This window comes from Monodelphis domestica, chromosome 1 (genome assembly GCF_027887165.1).
Source record: "Monodelphis domestica isolate mMonDom1 chromosome 1, mMonDom1.pri, whole genome shotgun sequence".
Taxonomy (NCBI): Eukaryota; Metazoa; Chordata; class Mammalia; order Didelphimorphia; family Didelphidae; genus Monodelphis; species Monodelphis domestica.
Genome location: NC_077227.1, coordinates 247,450,001 through 247,466,385, shown reverse-complemented (window position 1 = coordinate 247,466,385; position 16,385 = coordinate 247,450,001). Strand labels below are relative to the sequence as shown.

Genomic DNA, 16,385 nt, shown 5'->3' with positions numbered 1-16,385 from the left:
CCCAACCCCAAACCCCCAGAAAAAGGCAAAAGAAAAAAAAGAGAGAAAAGAGAAAAGAAAAGAAAGCCCAAACCTTGATTTTTCATTTTACACTCTAGCAAAGGAAAACATGTATATTTCATGTTTCCATGTTGTTTTCTAAGAACAGTGTAGTAGAACTATGCTCCTTAAAAAACACAATGTAAAATCACCATGTACTTTTGAAATCATGATGTATTACTTGCGGAGGACTATGTTAATGTGGCCTATGATTTCAATGCAAGGGACAACATGGATGTAACATTAGGATGAAATTTAATTACTTAGCAATAACAAAAAAATTGAACATTAAAAATATAACAGTCCAATATAAAGTTCCTTATATGTCTATTCCCCTCAATAGCAGACATTTTACTTATTTGATTTTAGAAATTAATTGCACATTAAGAGTTTTTTAAGATACATTTGGAACTCCGCAAAAATTAAACGTGCTCTCAGGAATTCAAGTGGCCCAGGTTATTCAAATGACCACCAACCAAGAATCTGTATACTGAAAGGCACAAATTTCTACACTTTATCCAGTTGCTATGCAAATGTCCATCAGAGCTGATGATTAATGTTAAAGATATTTCCCCGTTTTTTTTTCAAGTTAAAAGGTGCTGTTACCATCTGTGCAAATCTAAACTTAACGCTTTTGAAACCTCTCATCTCCATAATATTAATACTGAACTATTTCTTCTACTTCAAATAAACAAGTTATATTAATCTTAAAACTCAAAAGTGGGAATTCCTTGTCCTCTTCAAAGGAATGACAATTTCTATGGAACCTAATGAAATGGTCTGTTCAATTACAATGTTTAAAACCATGATTAAAATTCAAGTACAATAAAAGGTAAGCAAGCTACATTCTTACAGCAAATTGCTACAAAATAAAATTGAAAAGTTTTTGATTTAAAAGGAACACTTGAAGTAGCAATATGTAAGAGCACAATTTGGTAAGTCATTTTGTTTTGACTGGCTTTCAAAAAACTTCACAGGTAATTAAAACAAAATCCCTCATTTGCTAAGCATGCCATAATTAATATGTAAGACACAGGTGCAAATACAAATGGTTATTAACCTGCTTCAAAATAATCCAAAAATTATTTTGAAAGCAGTAGTTATTAATATCACAAAATATAGCATAGTGACAGGACAGTTTATAATGCTGCTATATGAACAAAAAAGGTATTATTCTACCACAGAGGACCCAAGACATAAAAGAGAGTAAGTATATAGTAACATGGGTTCCAGTAGTATAAAAATTGCTAAGTAGCTAAGTAAAAGGTTTCATTTGTTCAATTCTGCAGCATTGCTAAACTTTTCCAGGTAGATGATTAATTCCTTTTTTTGGGTAAACAAACCTATTTGGCAGCTTTACTACCTGACAATAGAAAAAAAGTTTAGGGTAACAATTAGTCTGGTTCCCCCACCCAACCCCCAACATATAAATGACCTCCAAAAAAATTGCATGTGCTTTTAGCGTAGTGGTAATTAAAAACAAACTTTTTTTCTAAAAAAGACTTAGATTATATCCTAAATTAAGACAAATCAAAATAAAAATCATACTCAAAATTTTTACATCAAAACAGCACTTAATTATTATTAGTGTGACTGGAAACCAACTTTATAATGAGGTTTACAACATATAAGCAAAGACAAGAGGGGCAATAATTTGATTAGGCTCTCTGGTGAGTAGACAATTTTAGAGATCTAAGTGGTGTAAAAAACCCATGTAATGGCTCATCACAGTTTTTTTCCTTACAATGTACTTTAAGGTTTTCATATAAACTACTGCTGCAAACATATTGAGAGGCAAGTAAAAGGAAGACTAAAATGAGAAAAGGAAAAGAAAAGCAGTTAATAAATATACAGGAGGTAAAATACACTTGGATTTTGTCAAGCAAATCCATAACAAAATTTTAATTACCTATATAAGAACAAAGACCAAGAAAATGTCCTTTCAGTTCCTTAATGGTATTAAACAATCCTCTCCCAAGTAGCAGATACAGTAAACATCACAGTGCTACAGCTACACTGTTCTTGAGTCTCTTGTAGGACACTGAACTGTGACTGCCATCTATTGTGCTACAAAAGCCCCAAACTCCACTGTCTTCCTTTTTGCTGTAAAAATTGTTTATAGTTTGTCTGTGGTTGTTTACATTACCCATCATTTGGTTTTAAAAGTTGGGCCATTATGTAAACAAAGACATTTATGCTTAAGCAAAAAAGATTTTAAAGTCACTTGCCAAAAAAAAAAAAAACACCTTGTTACCTTAAATTTGACAATTAGATTTTTGTAAGCAAGTTTTGCTATTTTTCCCCAGGAACTATGGGAAACTTGTTTATAGTAACTAAGCTGTTTAATAAAGTCAGTGTCCTCACCCTCAACTATAATAAATGCACTGCATATCTAAAAGCTTGGCAATTAAGTTCACCAAGACAAATTTCAGCCTAATTATAGGAATAAATCAATGTATTTGCACATGTATGTACACCACTTCAATCAGATGGTACCCTTTGAAACAAACTATTCCTGAGGAGCCAATTTGGCTTTAAAAGGGGTAAAAAGGATGGGGAAGGGGGAACAAGCCCTCTTTAAGGAAATTAAACTTACCACTGTATTTCCTCTCAACTCCTGTGAAATGTTTTTGAATTATACTTAACAGATTAAGAAAACTTGAGTTTTAGGTCAAATAAAGATGTGGTCTCCAAACTGAATTTAATTGGGAAAGCAATGTGGTATAATAACAAGAGTCCAAATTTAGCAAAGAACCTGGGTTCAAATTCCAGCATCTATAAAATGAGGTACTGGTAAGATGATCTCTAAGGTCCCTTCCAGCTCTAAGTCTATGATCTTATGAATATTATCACTGATTATATTCTTTTCTTTATTATATAGATGCTGAGAAAAGGATAGGGTCGGTATATGGAAGGAATATCACTGAGGGAGAATGGCAAGTAAAATTACTTAAGACCTATCAAATAGAATTTTAAATCTTTTCCTTATACAAGATAATTTTAATTCAACACCATAATTCTTTCCCTTTTGTAAAAAGCCCACACACAAATTTAATCAATATAATGACCACACACAAGAAGTTCCAGATCAGTCTATCAAAAGGGAAGAGGTTCCTTCAATTTGTTCCAAGAAATATTTTCTGATTTAACAAGATAGAGGGGAAAAGATGGCAACAAAGCCTAACATGCTAATTACTGGCTGTAGGTACCTGTATGTTGAAGTGGTAATTATGGTATTCCTAACAAAAATTCAGCTCCCAACAACATCAGGTGCTACAGTTCCATGGCTTGCCAGTCTGAAGTAGTGTCTACGTTGTCATGGTCAATCTTTGTTCCAGTAGCTTTGCTTCTACCATACTTTTCTGACATGCAGAAGTAAATTTTGGTTGAAGTATAATGTCCTAGGTTTTCAACCAGTCCAGCTTTAAGAATCCTTTTTTTTGTTTTATTATTATTTTTAAAAAAGGCAATTCTTCACCATTCAGCATCTCCAATGGCTTTGGAAAATACATAATCTCTTCCATTAAGATTCATAATGCCATCTTTGAGGTGAAACTTCCACTTGTTTTTACTTCTGTGGATCTAAACAAACAAAATAAGATGAAAATAAGAATACAAAGAAATTATGAGAAAGAATTAAAAAAAAAACTTTAATAGGACATCATATTCCATTTGTTTGGTAAGTCTGCCTTATTTAAAAAAAAAGTAAATCAAGACAAATTGTAATAAATAATCTAAGTCCCAGAGACCTGGGTTAACAAATACATTCCTCTAATTTGCAGTATATGTCTATGGTGGGATGGAGGGAGGAGTCTAGAGAATGAGACTATATGTAGAGACTATGCATCTAGAATTAAGTATATATACTGTCAAACCTGGCCACTGTGACCAGTTTTTTTTTCTTACAAGAAAGGATTCAATGAAGATAAAAGAGTTCTGATTATTATTTATTTCAGCAGAGGATGAAGATGGAAAATAAAAGAAGCAAATCTAAAACCAGTTGATTCTGATTACTTTTAATAAAAATGTTAGTAGAATAGGAAGTATGAATTTTTAAAATTAAATAGATCCCTATTATCAATGCTCTCTCTTTTTCTCACTATGCCTAACCTAGGAGCCACAATAAAAATAATAGACATTTTATTACTTTAAAGGTTACAAAACACTTTCTTTACCATATGAAGCACTATAATCCCTAGTTAAAGAAATGGAAATTAAAGCTCAGAGATGAAATGATTAGTCCTCAGGCACAAATCTACTAAATATAAGCCATGAGAGGGAAGGAAGTAGTTATAAAAAGCAGTTGTTATGTTTAAAAACAAAAAAACCCAACAATAACTCAGCCCTGTGAATTCTTTATCACAAATGATCTTACCCAAAGCAACAGGGATGTGTATCTATCTGTATCTCACATGAATGTAGAATAAGGCTTCTATCTACTAGTCCCTCTTAGATGGCCTAAGATGGATTTTATTAAATTCCTACAAATTATAGCCACCTTTAAAATTAGCTTGAGAGCTAATTAAGGGTAAAAAAATAAGAGGCACTTTTATTTTTCTTCATTTTCTATACTTCAACTGAGGAGGAAAATAAGAGAAGCAAATTCTAAAACCAGTTCATTCTAACTACTTTTAATAAAAAGTCTGATGGAAATTTTAACAATTAAACATCTCCATTATCTATGCTACTTCTGTTTGTCACTATGCCTAACCTAGGAATTTTTTTAAAAATGTCACTTTTATAACACAATTTCCCCACAGCAACCGTGTGAGGCACTACAATCACCATGGAAACTGAAAAGGAAGCCCAGAGAATGATTAGCCCTCAGGCACAAATCTATTAAATAGCATAGCCAGGTCCTCTAAGTTTAGTGCTCTTATAAATCAAGTGTTTTCAGTCCTTTTGTGTGTGTCACTAACCATCATTTTGCCAATTTGGTAGAGCATATAGACCTTCCCCAAACCCCTTTTCTTCTTAAAATGTTCTAAATGAACAGAATAAAATAGACTATTATGAAGAAAATAAATTATACTCAGTTATCAAAATATATTTTTAAAGTTCACACATCACAGAACTCCTTCTACAACAAAGGCATTGCAGAAAAAGGACTGGACTTGAGCCAAAATGACTTGGTGTCAAATCTATGAATCAAGACTAAAAATCTTTGTCTTGAATCTAAGTCAGAATTATAATAATAGCATTTTAAGATATTTTCCAATATATCACTGTTCTGAAAAAAAATATCAATGGAAGGTCATTTCTCTTTTTGAAGCATAGATGTTCTTATATGAAAACTGAACTATCAGATCCACTGGTCCTAAATTCTATCCTTGAAGTTCAGACCATCTATTTTCTTCTCTATGTGACAATCCTTTAAGTAGATGTCCTTTATTATATCTCCCAACCTTCCACTCCTACCCCCAAGTTGATTTCTAGTCCAATTATATGTACGTACAGGCATGCATGTATATGTATATATTATATATGTACATATTTAGAGACTGTAATTGACTCTTGTGAAAACATTCCAATTAATTTGAAGGAAGAGCAAAACATGCTGAAATTATTGCTATATACCTAATCATTGGGGACTTTTGATCTCAGATGTCTAAATTCATTGCTGGGATGTAAATGATAATAGGCACTTTGATTTATGAGCTTGGATTTTCATCTACTTCTTTTGGGTGCCCTCTGGTGGAAAGATCAGTGAAATATCCAAGGAGAGGGAAAGGCAGGCACCTGAAATAGTTTTTGTATCTTGTAATTGGAATGAGGAAATATGGATTCTAGTCCTAGCTATCACTGCCTATCTATATGACTATGGGTGTAAGTCACAATCTTTCTAGGGCCAAACTAAAGCAAGCAAGAAAGGCAGGAAAAAGCAAGGGACAAGACCATAACAGAATAGACTATATTCTTTTTTTTTTTTAAACCCTTACCTTCCGTCTTGGAGTCAATACTGTGTATTGGCTCCAAGGCAGAAGAGTGGTAAGGGCTAGGCAATGGGGGTCAAGTGACTTGCCCAGGGTCACACAGCTGGGAAGTGTCTGAGGTCACATTTGAACCTAGGACCTCCCATCTCTAGGCCTGGCTCTCAATCCACTGAGCTACCCAGCTGCCCCCCAGACTATATTCTATAACTAAAATCCTACATAAACCAAATGTTTGACATTCATTACAAAGTCAAAAAAGTCTTTTTAAAAATTCCATAGAAAGTTAGTGTTTATATTAATGTTAGTAAGCATATAATAAGCAAATACATTTTAAAACTACTCATATAATCTGTGAAAGTTAAATACAATTTAAAATAATTTATTCATGACTTCTCTTTCCCAGTGACAAGAAATACACAACATTCCTATAGTATGATAGCCAAAAAATTTAGAACCAGAAGTAATCTAGTCCAACTCCCTTATTTCAGGTGTGAGGAAAGTAAGAGATTCAGAAACGTTAAGTGATGGGTAATAAGTATCAGGAATAGAATTCAAACCCAAACGTCTTTGAAGTTCTAATCCCAAACTTTACTATACCAATACTTTTTCAATGCTGCAGCCAACTTCAAGTTTTATTTGTTAGTCTTTGAAATGCATAATGATTGCACTTTGAATTGAGAAAAACTAATCAGGCTTCTTTCCCCAAACCTCCCACCATTCTCTTCCTTTTTACTGGTCATAGTCATCTATGTCATGTTCAAGTTTGTCAAGTTCTTTAAACATCTTATATGAACCTCATCCAGCCATGTAAGGGCAGTATTATTTCCATTTTACAGACAGGCAGAGTTGCAAAGTAAATTACCTGCCCAAAGGTCACACAATTGCCCTAGAGCCCCTATCAAAAGGGGCTCCTAAATCCCAAATCTCCACCCTAAATCTGGCACTCTTTCCCCTAAGCCACATATAGTTTAATGATTAGATAGGTCAATGATCAACCATCTACTCCCCTTCTACTTCCTCCAGGACTTTATTACTGCTGTCATTTCTTTCACATAATCTTTGCTCTTCTCTACTAGGTTTTTCACAGTTGCCTACAAATATGGTCAAGCTATCCCTAATCCTAAAATATCTTTTCCTGCAACCTCCTACTCTATACTGCCATTCAACTGTTCCGCCACCATTGTTTCCCAGTACCTAGCACATGACAAGCACTAAATAAATGCTGGTTGGTTCCAGTTCCTCACTCCCCAAATTATTTTCTCAAATCTTTAAAATTGGGTTTCTGTCCTCATCACTCTGAAATCATACTTGCACAGGTTCCTAAATACTTCAAAAGTCACATCCAATGGCTTCTGTCAGTCTGTGTACTTTTATCTCTCAACAGCACCTGACTTTGTTGAAAACTTCTTCCCATACACTTTCTTTACTCCATTAGTTTCAGGGGCAAAATATTATTTGGTTCTCAGGCTAGCTCTTTAATCTTTTCTTGATCCTTTAATGTATTCCCCAACAATTTTCTTCTTCCTTTTTATACAATCTTCCTATGGAAATCTCCATTCCCAAAGTTTCAACCACCATTTATATGTAAATTAACACCCAAGTCATCCAGATCCGGATTTTTAACTATCTCTAAGATATTTCTACCTCGATGGTCCAGTAGGACCTGAAAAATGAACAACAAAAGCAAACTCATCTTTCTTCCTCAATACGTTACTACTTTCAATCTATAGCAACCATTCTCAATCTCCCATGTCTATAACCTAAAGTAATCATAAATGCTTTCTTTTTAAAATTTCCTCTTCTATCCAGTTAACTGGGGCTTTAAATTCCATTTTTATTAAATTTCCCTCAGTATTCACTTTCTTATTCCAATTGCCATCTCACTTCATACAGATCCCACGTGATGAGTATCTGCTTGTACTACTATTACAAGAGGTCTTTTCACTTTTATTATTTAAAAATCAAATGTGTGAGCATTTTCAATTCAATTTCAATCAAATGTTGTCAAGAACACAAGATGAGAAATTACAACACAACCACTATATTTGCTAAACTCTTACCTTATCATATTGGCACACAACAACATTTTCTGTATCAAATAGTTCCTGTCCTTCTTCATCACTTACATCATCCTCACTATTCAGGGGTTCCTAGAAAAGATGTTTATATTTACTTGTCACTAGCTTATATATTAACATCAAACCCTACTAATATTCTGGAAACTGAGGCTCTCTGAAATTATATATATGAATATAATGGTAGAATAATTTACTATCTTTAATTTTAATTGCCAAAAGCAATAAATTGGAAGAACAGAAAAATTCTTTCTATGAAAGACATTTGGCTTATCTAGGGTTTCTTTAAAATCTCATCTATTTGAGGCAGCCTAGTAAAATGATGCACTACCTTTTATCTGCTCAATCAAAGAAGTTACATATTTAGGCCTATCGTAGGAATCTGAGAGCTGAAAATAAGGCACATTAACTGTATTTATAGACATAAATACTATAACTTAGCTGCCATAAATCTTATATCTATATACTTATTCACTATACAAAATTTGTTGAATAGCAACCTAAACTGTAAAGAAAAGGATATATTAAATGTTTTCATTTTAGCTAATTTAATCTCAATCCTATAGATCTATGAAGACCTTTAAACAATATTTCTTTAAAAGTTATGCTCTAAATAACCAACACTTAAATTCTGACTTTCCAAATAAATGCTATACATAGGTTATATGAAAAATAAAAATCAGCAATTTAGTTTTTCATTTCCAAATTTTCCCCACTTACCTCTTCAACTTGTCCATCTTCTCCTCCATCTTTCTCTTTATCATCCTCTTCTTCATCATCATAATCTTCTTCTTCATCTTCATCTTCTTCAGATGACGTGTCTCCAGCTCCATCTACTTGTAGCACCAAAGGAGCTTGTGGCTGGGCAGGCTGCTGCTGTGGTTGTTGCTGACCAGTTGCAGTGATCTGTGCTTGTGCTGCAGTGGGAGCTGCCACAGTGGTTGGTATGACTTGTGTCTTGTTCCCCGTAAATAAGATCTGCTGAGGTTGTATGATAACACCGGTTGGTGGTGGTATTCCTCCAGGGATAGGTGCCAAAACCTGACACACAAGAAAATAGAACATTAAAGTTTCATTCATAATTATTTCATCCATAACTGAGTCCACAACAAATTTATGCTAACCTTATGCTAACCTAAACTGGTTCCTCAGTAATGCACAGAAATATTTTCATTTCTTCACTCTCCCAAGAACTAAACCTCCTCTGGAACTTTCCGTATGCCCTCACAATCTCCCCCTTTTTCTCTCAGGAAATTACTGAGTCTATTTGACAAGAAAGACATTTAAACACCTATCAGAAACTTCCTCATTGTCCTCCCCTCAGATCATATAAAACACCCCTATGTTTTTTCACCTAGCTTCTCATTTTATCTTGTCCATCAAGCATTAATATGTTCACATATAGATTCATTAAATACAAAATAAATACACAGTGATTTGGAAGAAAGAATGTTTACAACTAATAGGTTAAGGCCCCTTGAAAGGCATGTAACTCCAGCTGAGCTTTGAAGGGATATTTGGATTATTTACCAGAGAGAGAAGAAGACAGGGAAGCATTCAAGGTATAGGAGACAAAGCTAACACAGGGCATGGAGGAAGGAAATGGAAAGCTGTACATGAGGAATAGAAAGCAGACCAGTTTTACTGGAGTTTAGAATGCAGGAGGAAAAGTAATATGGGAAAGATAGGCTGGAGCCAGATTAATAAGGGCTTTAAGGACTAGAAATGCCAAAGAGGGATTTGTGTTTTATTGTTAAAGTTAATAAAAAGCCACTGGGGTTTGTTGAAATGAGAGTTGATAGGATCAGACCTGAACTTCAGGAATATCAATTTGGCAGCAATATGGAAGATGGATTGAAAAGGAAATTGGGATCAGGGAAATACAGGAAGAGGCTTTTTCAGTAGCAGGGTTGATGAGAGCCTACACTAGACTGGTTGTGATATGATTAAACAGGATAAAAATATGGAACTAACAGAACTTAGCCAATGACTTGACATAGATTGAACTAGTGAGAATGAAGAGTTGAGGATAACCACTAGGTGACTGCAAGAATGGCAGCCCATTTAATAGAAATAGACAGGCTAGAAGGAAGATTAAGTTAAAGAAGAAAAATATAGAATTATACTTTGCAAATGTCATTTCCTTCCTTGGAAAAGCTAGCTTGATCACTTGTATTATGTTTTAATCTATTCTGGTGTTCTCTGGAAGCTTGTGCCCTTTATCATTCCCACTTTCTTTCATCTTGGATCTCTCTCTCCTTGCTTCTTTACCTACTTTTTACAAATATGGCTGCCTCCTTTGCCCTAAAGCATGCTTTCCTATTTTCTTATCATGCTGAATTTTATAATCTTTATTGTCCCAGTTTTCTCCACTGCTTGTTCTTCCCAGTTCCAAAGGGATGTTTTCTGTGGCTATTCTCAACTTTCCCCCCCACAATCCCTACTTTATTTTCAGCATCACATCTACTTACATAATTTTGACCTAATACCACCAATTCAGTTAACATGTAAATATTTATCTTCTGCCAAAAATTTGTCAAGCTTTATCTCCACACAGTACAGTAAGGTCTGCTGCTTACCCAGGACATACAGCTAGTACAAGGCAAAGAAAACTCCAAATACCTGTCAAGTGTGATTGACTAACACCCACTTTGGCTAAGTTAAACAAGCATAATACTGTCTAATAATGAAGAATCGCATATAAAAATTCACCAAAACTAGAGATGTATCAATGAGATCTTTCATCCCATAAAATGAACTAGGTCCAGGAAAAAAGGTCTGAGGCCAATACTGACTTGAATCTGAGCATTCCAGGTGACAGTCTAAAGCTCTAGAGCTTATGATAGGTGACTGAACAAAGAAATCTAACCAAGTCCCAGGAGACAGGCTTGAAGCCAGCTTAAAACTCTAGTCTAGGTTACTTTAGGGGATGAGGCAAAAAGTCTGGTAAGCCCCAGGGATTCAGGAAGACCCCAGGAGACTGATAAAAATAAGAGTTTGGCAGTGGATCAGGCTTAGTGCCTACTCTAGATTCAATTGCTAAACCCAATTCAGAGCTTTGGAGGGGGAACCTGACCCCTAAGCAGCTACCTCGTGGGGAAATGAGAGTAGGGGATGTACCATGACCCAGCAATTAAACCAAATGTGAACCTAAACATCAATGGTTGACTAAACCAGAATCAATTTGGAAGATCTCAACTGGAATGCCTCATTAGCCCTGTGCTATTTTATGTTTTTGATAATGACTTAAGTAATAGATGGCTCATTATTTTATTTACAGGCTAAAATGCTAGGCTGAAGCAAATAAGATCAAGTATAAAAGTGTAAATTGAAAACATCAAGTTCAAAAGTATAAAAGGCAGTTTGTCCAAAGAGATGGCAATAGTACAAAATCAAAGCTAAAAAAAGCTAATGTAATCTTGGGTTTAAGAGAGGATTAGTATTCAGAACAGGGGAGATAGCAGTACTGATGTACTCTGCAACCTGATCAGATCATTTCTGGAATATTACTTGGAAGTTACAAGTTCTCTTTTCACTTTCTAGATTGAACTACATCAGAGAAGATGAAGAGAATCATGAAAAGTCTTAAGATCATGCAACAGAAAGCCTGAATGAAGGATTGAGAGAGGTTTGACCTGCAGAGTTACGCATGCCTCTCATGTGAAACAAATATTACATTTGTTCTGTTTGCCCTTAGCAGCAAAGGTTCACAGCAATACCAAGTTTCTGAGAAGCAAATTTAAGTTTGCTTTGAGATATAACTTCATAACAAATAGAATTGTCCAACAACAGAATGGTCCGCTTGAAGAAGCATTGTTTCACCTTCAGCAGAGATTTTCAGGCCAGTGCTGGATAATCATTTAAGTATTTTAGTTGAGCCAAATGAACTAATTAAATCTCTTCCTGTTCTGAGATTTTGTGATTTCCAACTACTTTTTGGTTCCTAAAATATGGCACCCAAAAAGGAACACAGCATTCCAGATGCAGTCTGTGGTAGAGGACCAAGAGGCTCTAATAAACTTCCCTTCCTTCAGACACTATGCATTTATTAAGGGAGCTAAAAAAAAAAAGAAAAATCATGCTTCCTTTTCCTAAATCCCTGGTATTCATCTCACACAAAATGTTTTTCAAACCATGTTTTTCCTGCCTTTTGTTGTGGTTGCTCAGTCATTTTTCAATCATGTCTAACTCTTCTTGACTCTATTTAGGGTTTTCTTGGTAAAGACACTGGAATGATTTGCCATTTCCTTCTCCAGTTTATTTGATGAGAAACTGAGCAAAGTTTTAAGTGACTTGCCCAGGGTCACAGAATTAATAAAAGTGTCTGAGACCAGATTTGAATTCAAGAAAACGAATCTTCCTGATTTCAAGCATGGTGCTCTATCCATTGCTCCACTTCGTTCCCTTTCTCTCGTCCTATATATAATTGATTTTTAAAAACCTGTTAGAAACTTTACAATTTTCCTAAGTTATTTTCCATTATAATAAATTCTTATTCTATACTGTTAAAATCTTTTTGGATATGATTATAGTCAATGTTTTAATTATTCTCAGCTTTATGAACATGCAAATTTTATAACATACCATTTTATACCCTCATTAATGTAACTGATAAAAATGTTGTTAGTTCTGTGCTCAGTACTAACATGTCCTCATAATAGAAACTAATGCATTCTTTCTTTTAACTGAATCACTATTCTTCCAGTCATCAAAGTATGAAATCTTAATGTCATCATTGACTCTTTAGGTTTTGACCACTGTTACTTGTCAAATCTGTCAAATGCTGAATAGCTCAGAACCTATTCTTCTCTTATCTACCTGGCTCTTTTCCACTTCTTTAGTCCTAATGTAGGTCCTTATTACTGTTGTCCAAACTATGAAACAGCTTCCTGGGTTGGTTTGCCTGTGCCACTGTCTCCCCCTTTTCAAATCATTTTTTATACCAGTGTTCACTTATTCAATTCATTTTAGCAGGTAAGATTTGTCTAGTTTTATTAAACAATTTACGAGTGCGGAAAAAAATAGCAAAAATCACTCTGTGTTTATTTTCTAGAAATAAAATTCAGGAAGCTCCTTTGATAAAGGCATGGGCATAAAAGTTAACTAAGGTTCATTTAAATTAGGCTGAACAATATCAATCAACAAGTATTAAGTTCCTACCTTGCCCCAAATATTGGAGATCAAAGTACAAAAAAATAAACCCTACTATCAAGGACCTTATAATTTAACGGGAAAGATGAAAAATATATAGAAAGAATAAATTTAAAGTGAATAAATAAAAATTAAAATGAAAAGATAGTAGGCAATTAAAGATAAGAAGGGGAAAGGAACTAGCAATTGGGGGAGATCAGGAAATACTTCATTAAAAAGATAAGATGGTGCTTGAGCTATGACTTAAAGGAAAAAAAAGTTTTTTTAATGGCCCCAAAATGAATCCAATAGTCTATGAGCATGCATACTTCATTCACATCTTCAACAGAAAAAAGTATTCTAATACTAGACCTAGAAAAACTATCAGCCTCAACAGATAGCTGTTGAGCAGAATTGTAGAAATCTTTCAGAATTCCACTACCTACTGTGTGTTTTTCTCCCCCATTTAAAGTAAGTGATCTAAAAATGTGTGGTCTTAATCTGTTTTATAAAACCAAACACAAAAAACATGACAGATTATAGTAATACAAAACATAAAGCTGTAATTAAGATGAAATAAAGGAAATCAAAACCTTGAAATGATAGAACACATGGTTGTTACTAATTGGAATTAAGTGCATTACAGGCATGGGAGATGGTCAGTTTAAAGGCATGAAGAGCAGGAGGAGTGCTATATTTCCTCACAAAGAGAGAAAGCCAGTTTGGAAGGATCAGAGTATGAGACAGGGAATAATGCCTAGTGAAGACAGAATGATAGGTTAGAGCCATGTAATGTACAGCTTTAAAAGCCAAACCAAGAGGTTTATATTTTACCCTAGAGGCAATAATAGGAAGTCACCAGACTTTACTCATTAAGGGATTCAGAAGTCTGCACTTGGGGAAAATTACTCTGACAGCAGTGGTGGCAGTAGGAAGGACTAGAATAACGAGAGACTTGAGGCAGGAAGACCAATTAGGAGATTGTTGCAATAATCTAGGCAAAAAGTATGAGGTCATATAATTTGAACAAGGAGGGAGCAAGTGGTACTTTAAACCATAGGAAAAGAATAATTTGAAAATTATAGTTCATCTGGTCTCTATATCACCAAGTTCTTTTCCTAATGCATGGATCTTGGTAAATGTCTGCTCAGCTCAAACTGGATTATTCCCAGTTCTGGCCTCCCATTTCACTCTTAGACACATTGGCCCACCCACCTGGATCAGATGCCCTTTATTTTCTCATCTTATAAAATCTTCCATATTCAAGGACCAACTCAGGCACTGCTTTCTGAATGAAATTTTCTATTAACTCCTCAACTAGTATTAGTTTCTTTTGCCATGAACCTCACACATCCATGTTTGACCTATTCCATGTAACTGATCTATTTTAAATTATATTATAAGCAGCTATGTACATTACTTCTCCCTCCAATCCCCTTCACCTTTGTATGCACAGCACCTAACACAATCCTCTGAATATAGATGGCATTTAAGATTTCTTTGAATTGAATAAGAAGTATTTCTGAATCTCAAAACTTTTAATATGTTTTAGTACATGGGAAGATTTTCAAAAAGGTTATAAATACAAATTTCATTTTTGAAGAATAGCCTTTTTCTGCAGAGGCTGAAACTTTAGTCTGAAGAAAGAGAAGGAAAGCCATGACCATTTTGCCACTGAGGATCCTACCCTGCCATACTTGTGATGGAGAGACACTACATAGACCACAAGAAAGGATTTCTGGACACCTGGAGAGCTAGCTGCAACCACTTAGTTTTGCACAGGCAAGTTCCCTGTCAGAGTAGGCCAAAGTATGCTATGCCAAACGAGGAAGGGCGGTTGAGATATCTTTAAATTCTAATACCAGTGAAAATTAATACCAATACTAATAACTATATCTAACACCTAGTTACACCAATACTAATACCAATAGGAATTAATACCACTACTAGGTATTACATACATACAAAAGAATTTCTTATTAAGGATTCTTTTACCTGTTGTATAACAGGAGCTTGTACTCCTCCGGGCTGCATCTGTGGTATAACCTGCTGCTGTAAAACCACTGACTGCTGTGGTTGAAGGATGTACTGGGCACCACTGGCAGTCCTAACCACCTGAAGAATCTGGCCTATAACAGCAACAAAAAGTTATTCAAGTTACCTTAAGTAATGATTTCTATAGCATACTGCAAGTTGGACTGAATGGGCTTCTCTTAGAACATGCTAGTTAGCTAACAAAATGCTTAAAAATTGAATTCAATGCTATCATCTATATATAATATACTCTTCTCTTTCTCTTCTATTTTCCCCATCTCTACTTTTGTCCAAATATTAAATTACAAAGTACTGCTTTAAACATGGCACTTTCTATTGTTCTCACCTTTTTGCTGCCCTCCAATATGGTTTTATTAAGTGTGATTTGATTATAGGACCCAAACTACTGACTGAAATAATGTTAAAATACTGAATCCAGAGTGAGGAGGAACTGGACTTTAAAAAAGCCCTCTCTGCTATTTATCCGTTAATTCCCCTGAACCTCAATTTCTTCATCTGAAATGTGAAGAGGCTATATAAGGTAATGTCTAAATTAGGAGTTTTTAACCTAACCTAAAAAAAAAAATATATATATATATATATATATTTATGTATGCATGCATATATAGAAACACATTTATAATTGATCTGAATGTAGTTTTCTTTTTGATCCTTTATCTTTAATTTAAGGACTTGAAAAAATTAGTTCAAGAAGATACTTCGAGGCTTTTGAACACCTATTTTAAAGTCCTATGATCCTACTTGCATTATTTTAGAACTGTGTACATTTTTCAGACTAGTAGGGAGCCAAGTAGAAAGACCACTTCATTCTTTTTTTAAAAATCTTTTTAAAATTCTAATTTTTTTGGCCTATTACATTAATAACAAATTTCTACACAAGTTTTCCTAAATTACATGACTGAACCTATTTTCCTCCCTCCCTTCCCTTCACTTCCCAATGCAGGCAGGTGATTTGATCTGAAGACTACTTCATTCTAAGTGGAATCCTAGTAGCCAAACAGCTTTGAATTTGTTATCATTTGATTAATAGTAAGGTGGACATCTTAGTCTTTTTTCCTAAATAACATCAAAATAACAAGCTTTGAAAAACTTTAAAGAATTTTCAAAATGGGGGCAGCTAGGTGGCTTAGAGGTTTGAAAACCAGGTTTAGAG

At 34.5% G+C, this 16,385-nt stretch overlaps 1 protein-coding gene across 4 annotated transcripts in view; it reads right to left on the bottom strand.

Annotated features, from left to right (window-relative positions):
- Window positions 1-277: 277 nt before the first annotated feature.
- The window catches only part of GTF2A1 (general transcription factor IIA subunit 1), a 49,092-nt gene continuing 32,984 nt past the window's right edge, over window positions 278-16,385 (bottom strand). For all 4 annotated transcript variants that reach the window (XM_001366949.4, XM_056810607.1, XM_007472691.3 and 1 more), the window contains exons 6-9: window positions 15,173-15,306; window positions 8,768-9,088; window positions 8,033-8,122; window positions 278-3,621 (exon numbers count right to left, since the gene is read on the bottom strand). In XM_001366949.4, coding sequence (XP_001366986.1) covers window positions 3,514-3,621; window positions 8,033-8,122; window positions 8,768-9,088; window positions 15,173-15,306 — 653 coding nt within the window. In that variant the 3' untranslated portion in view covers window positions 278-3,513. The remainder of the gene's footprint in view (window positions 3,622-8,032; window positions 8,123-8,767; window positions 9,089-15,172; window positions 15,307-16,385) is intronic.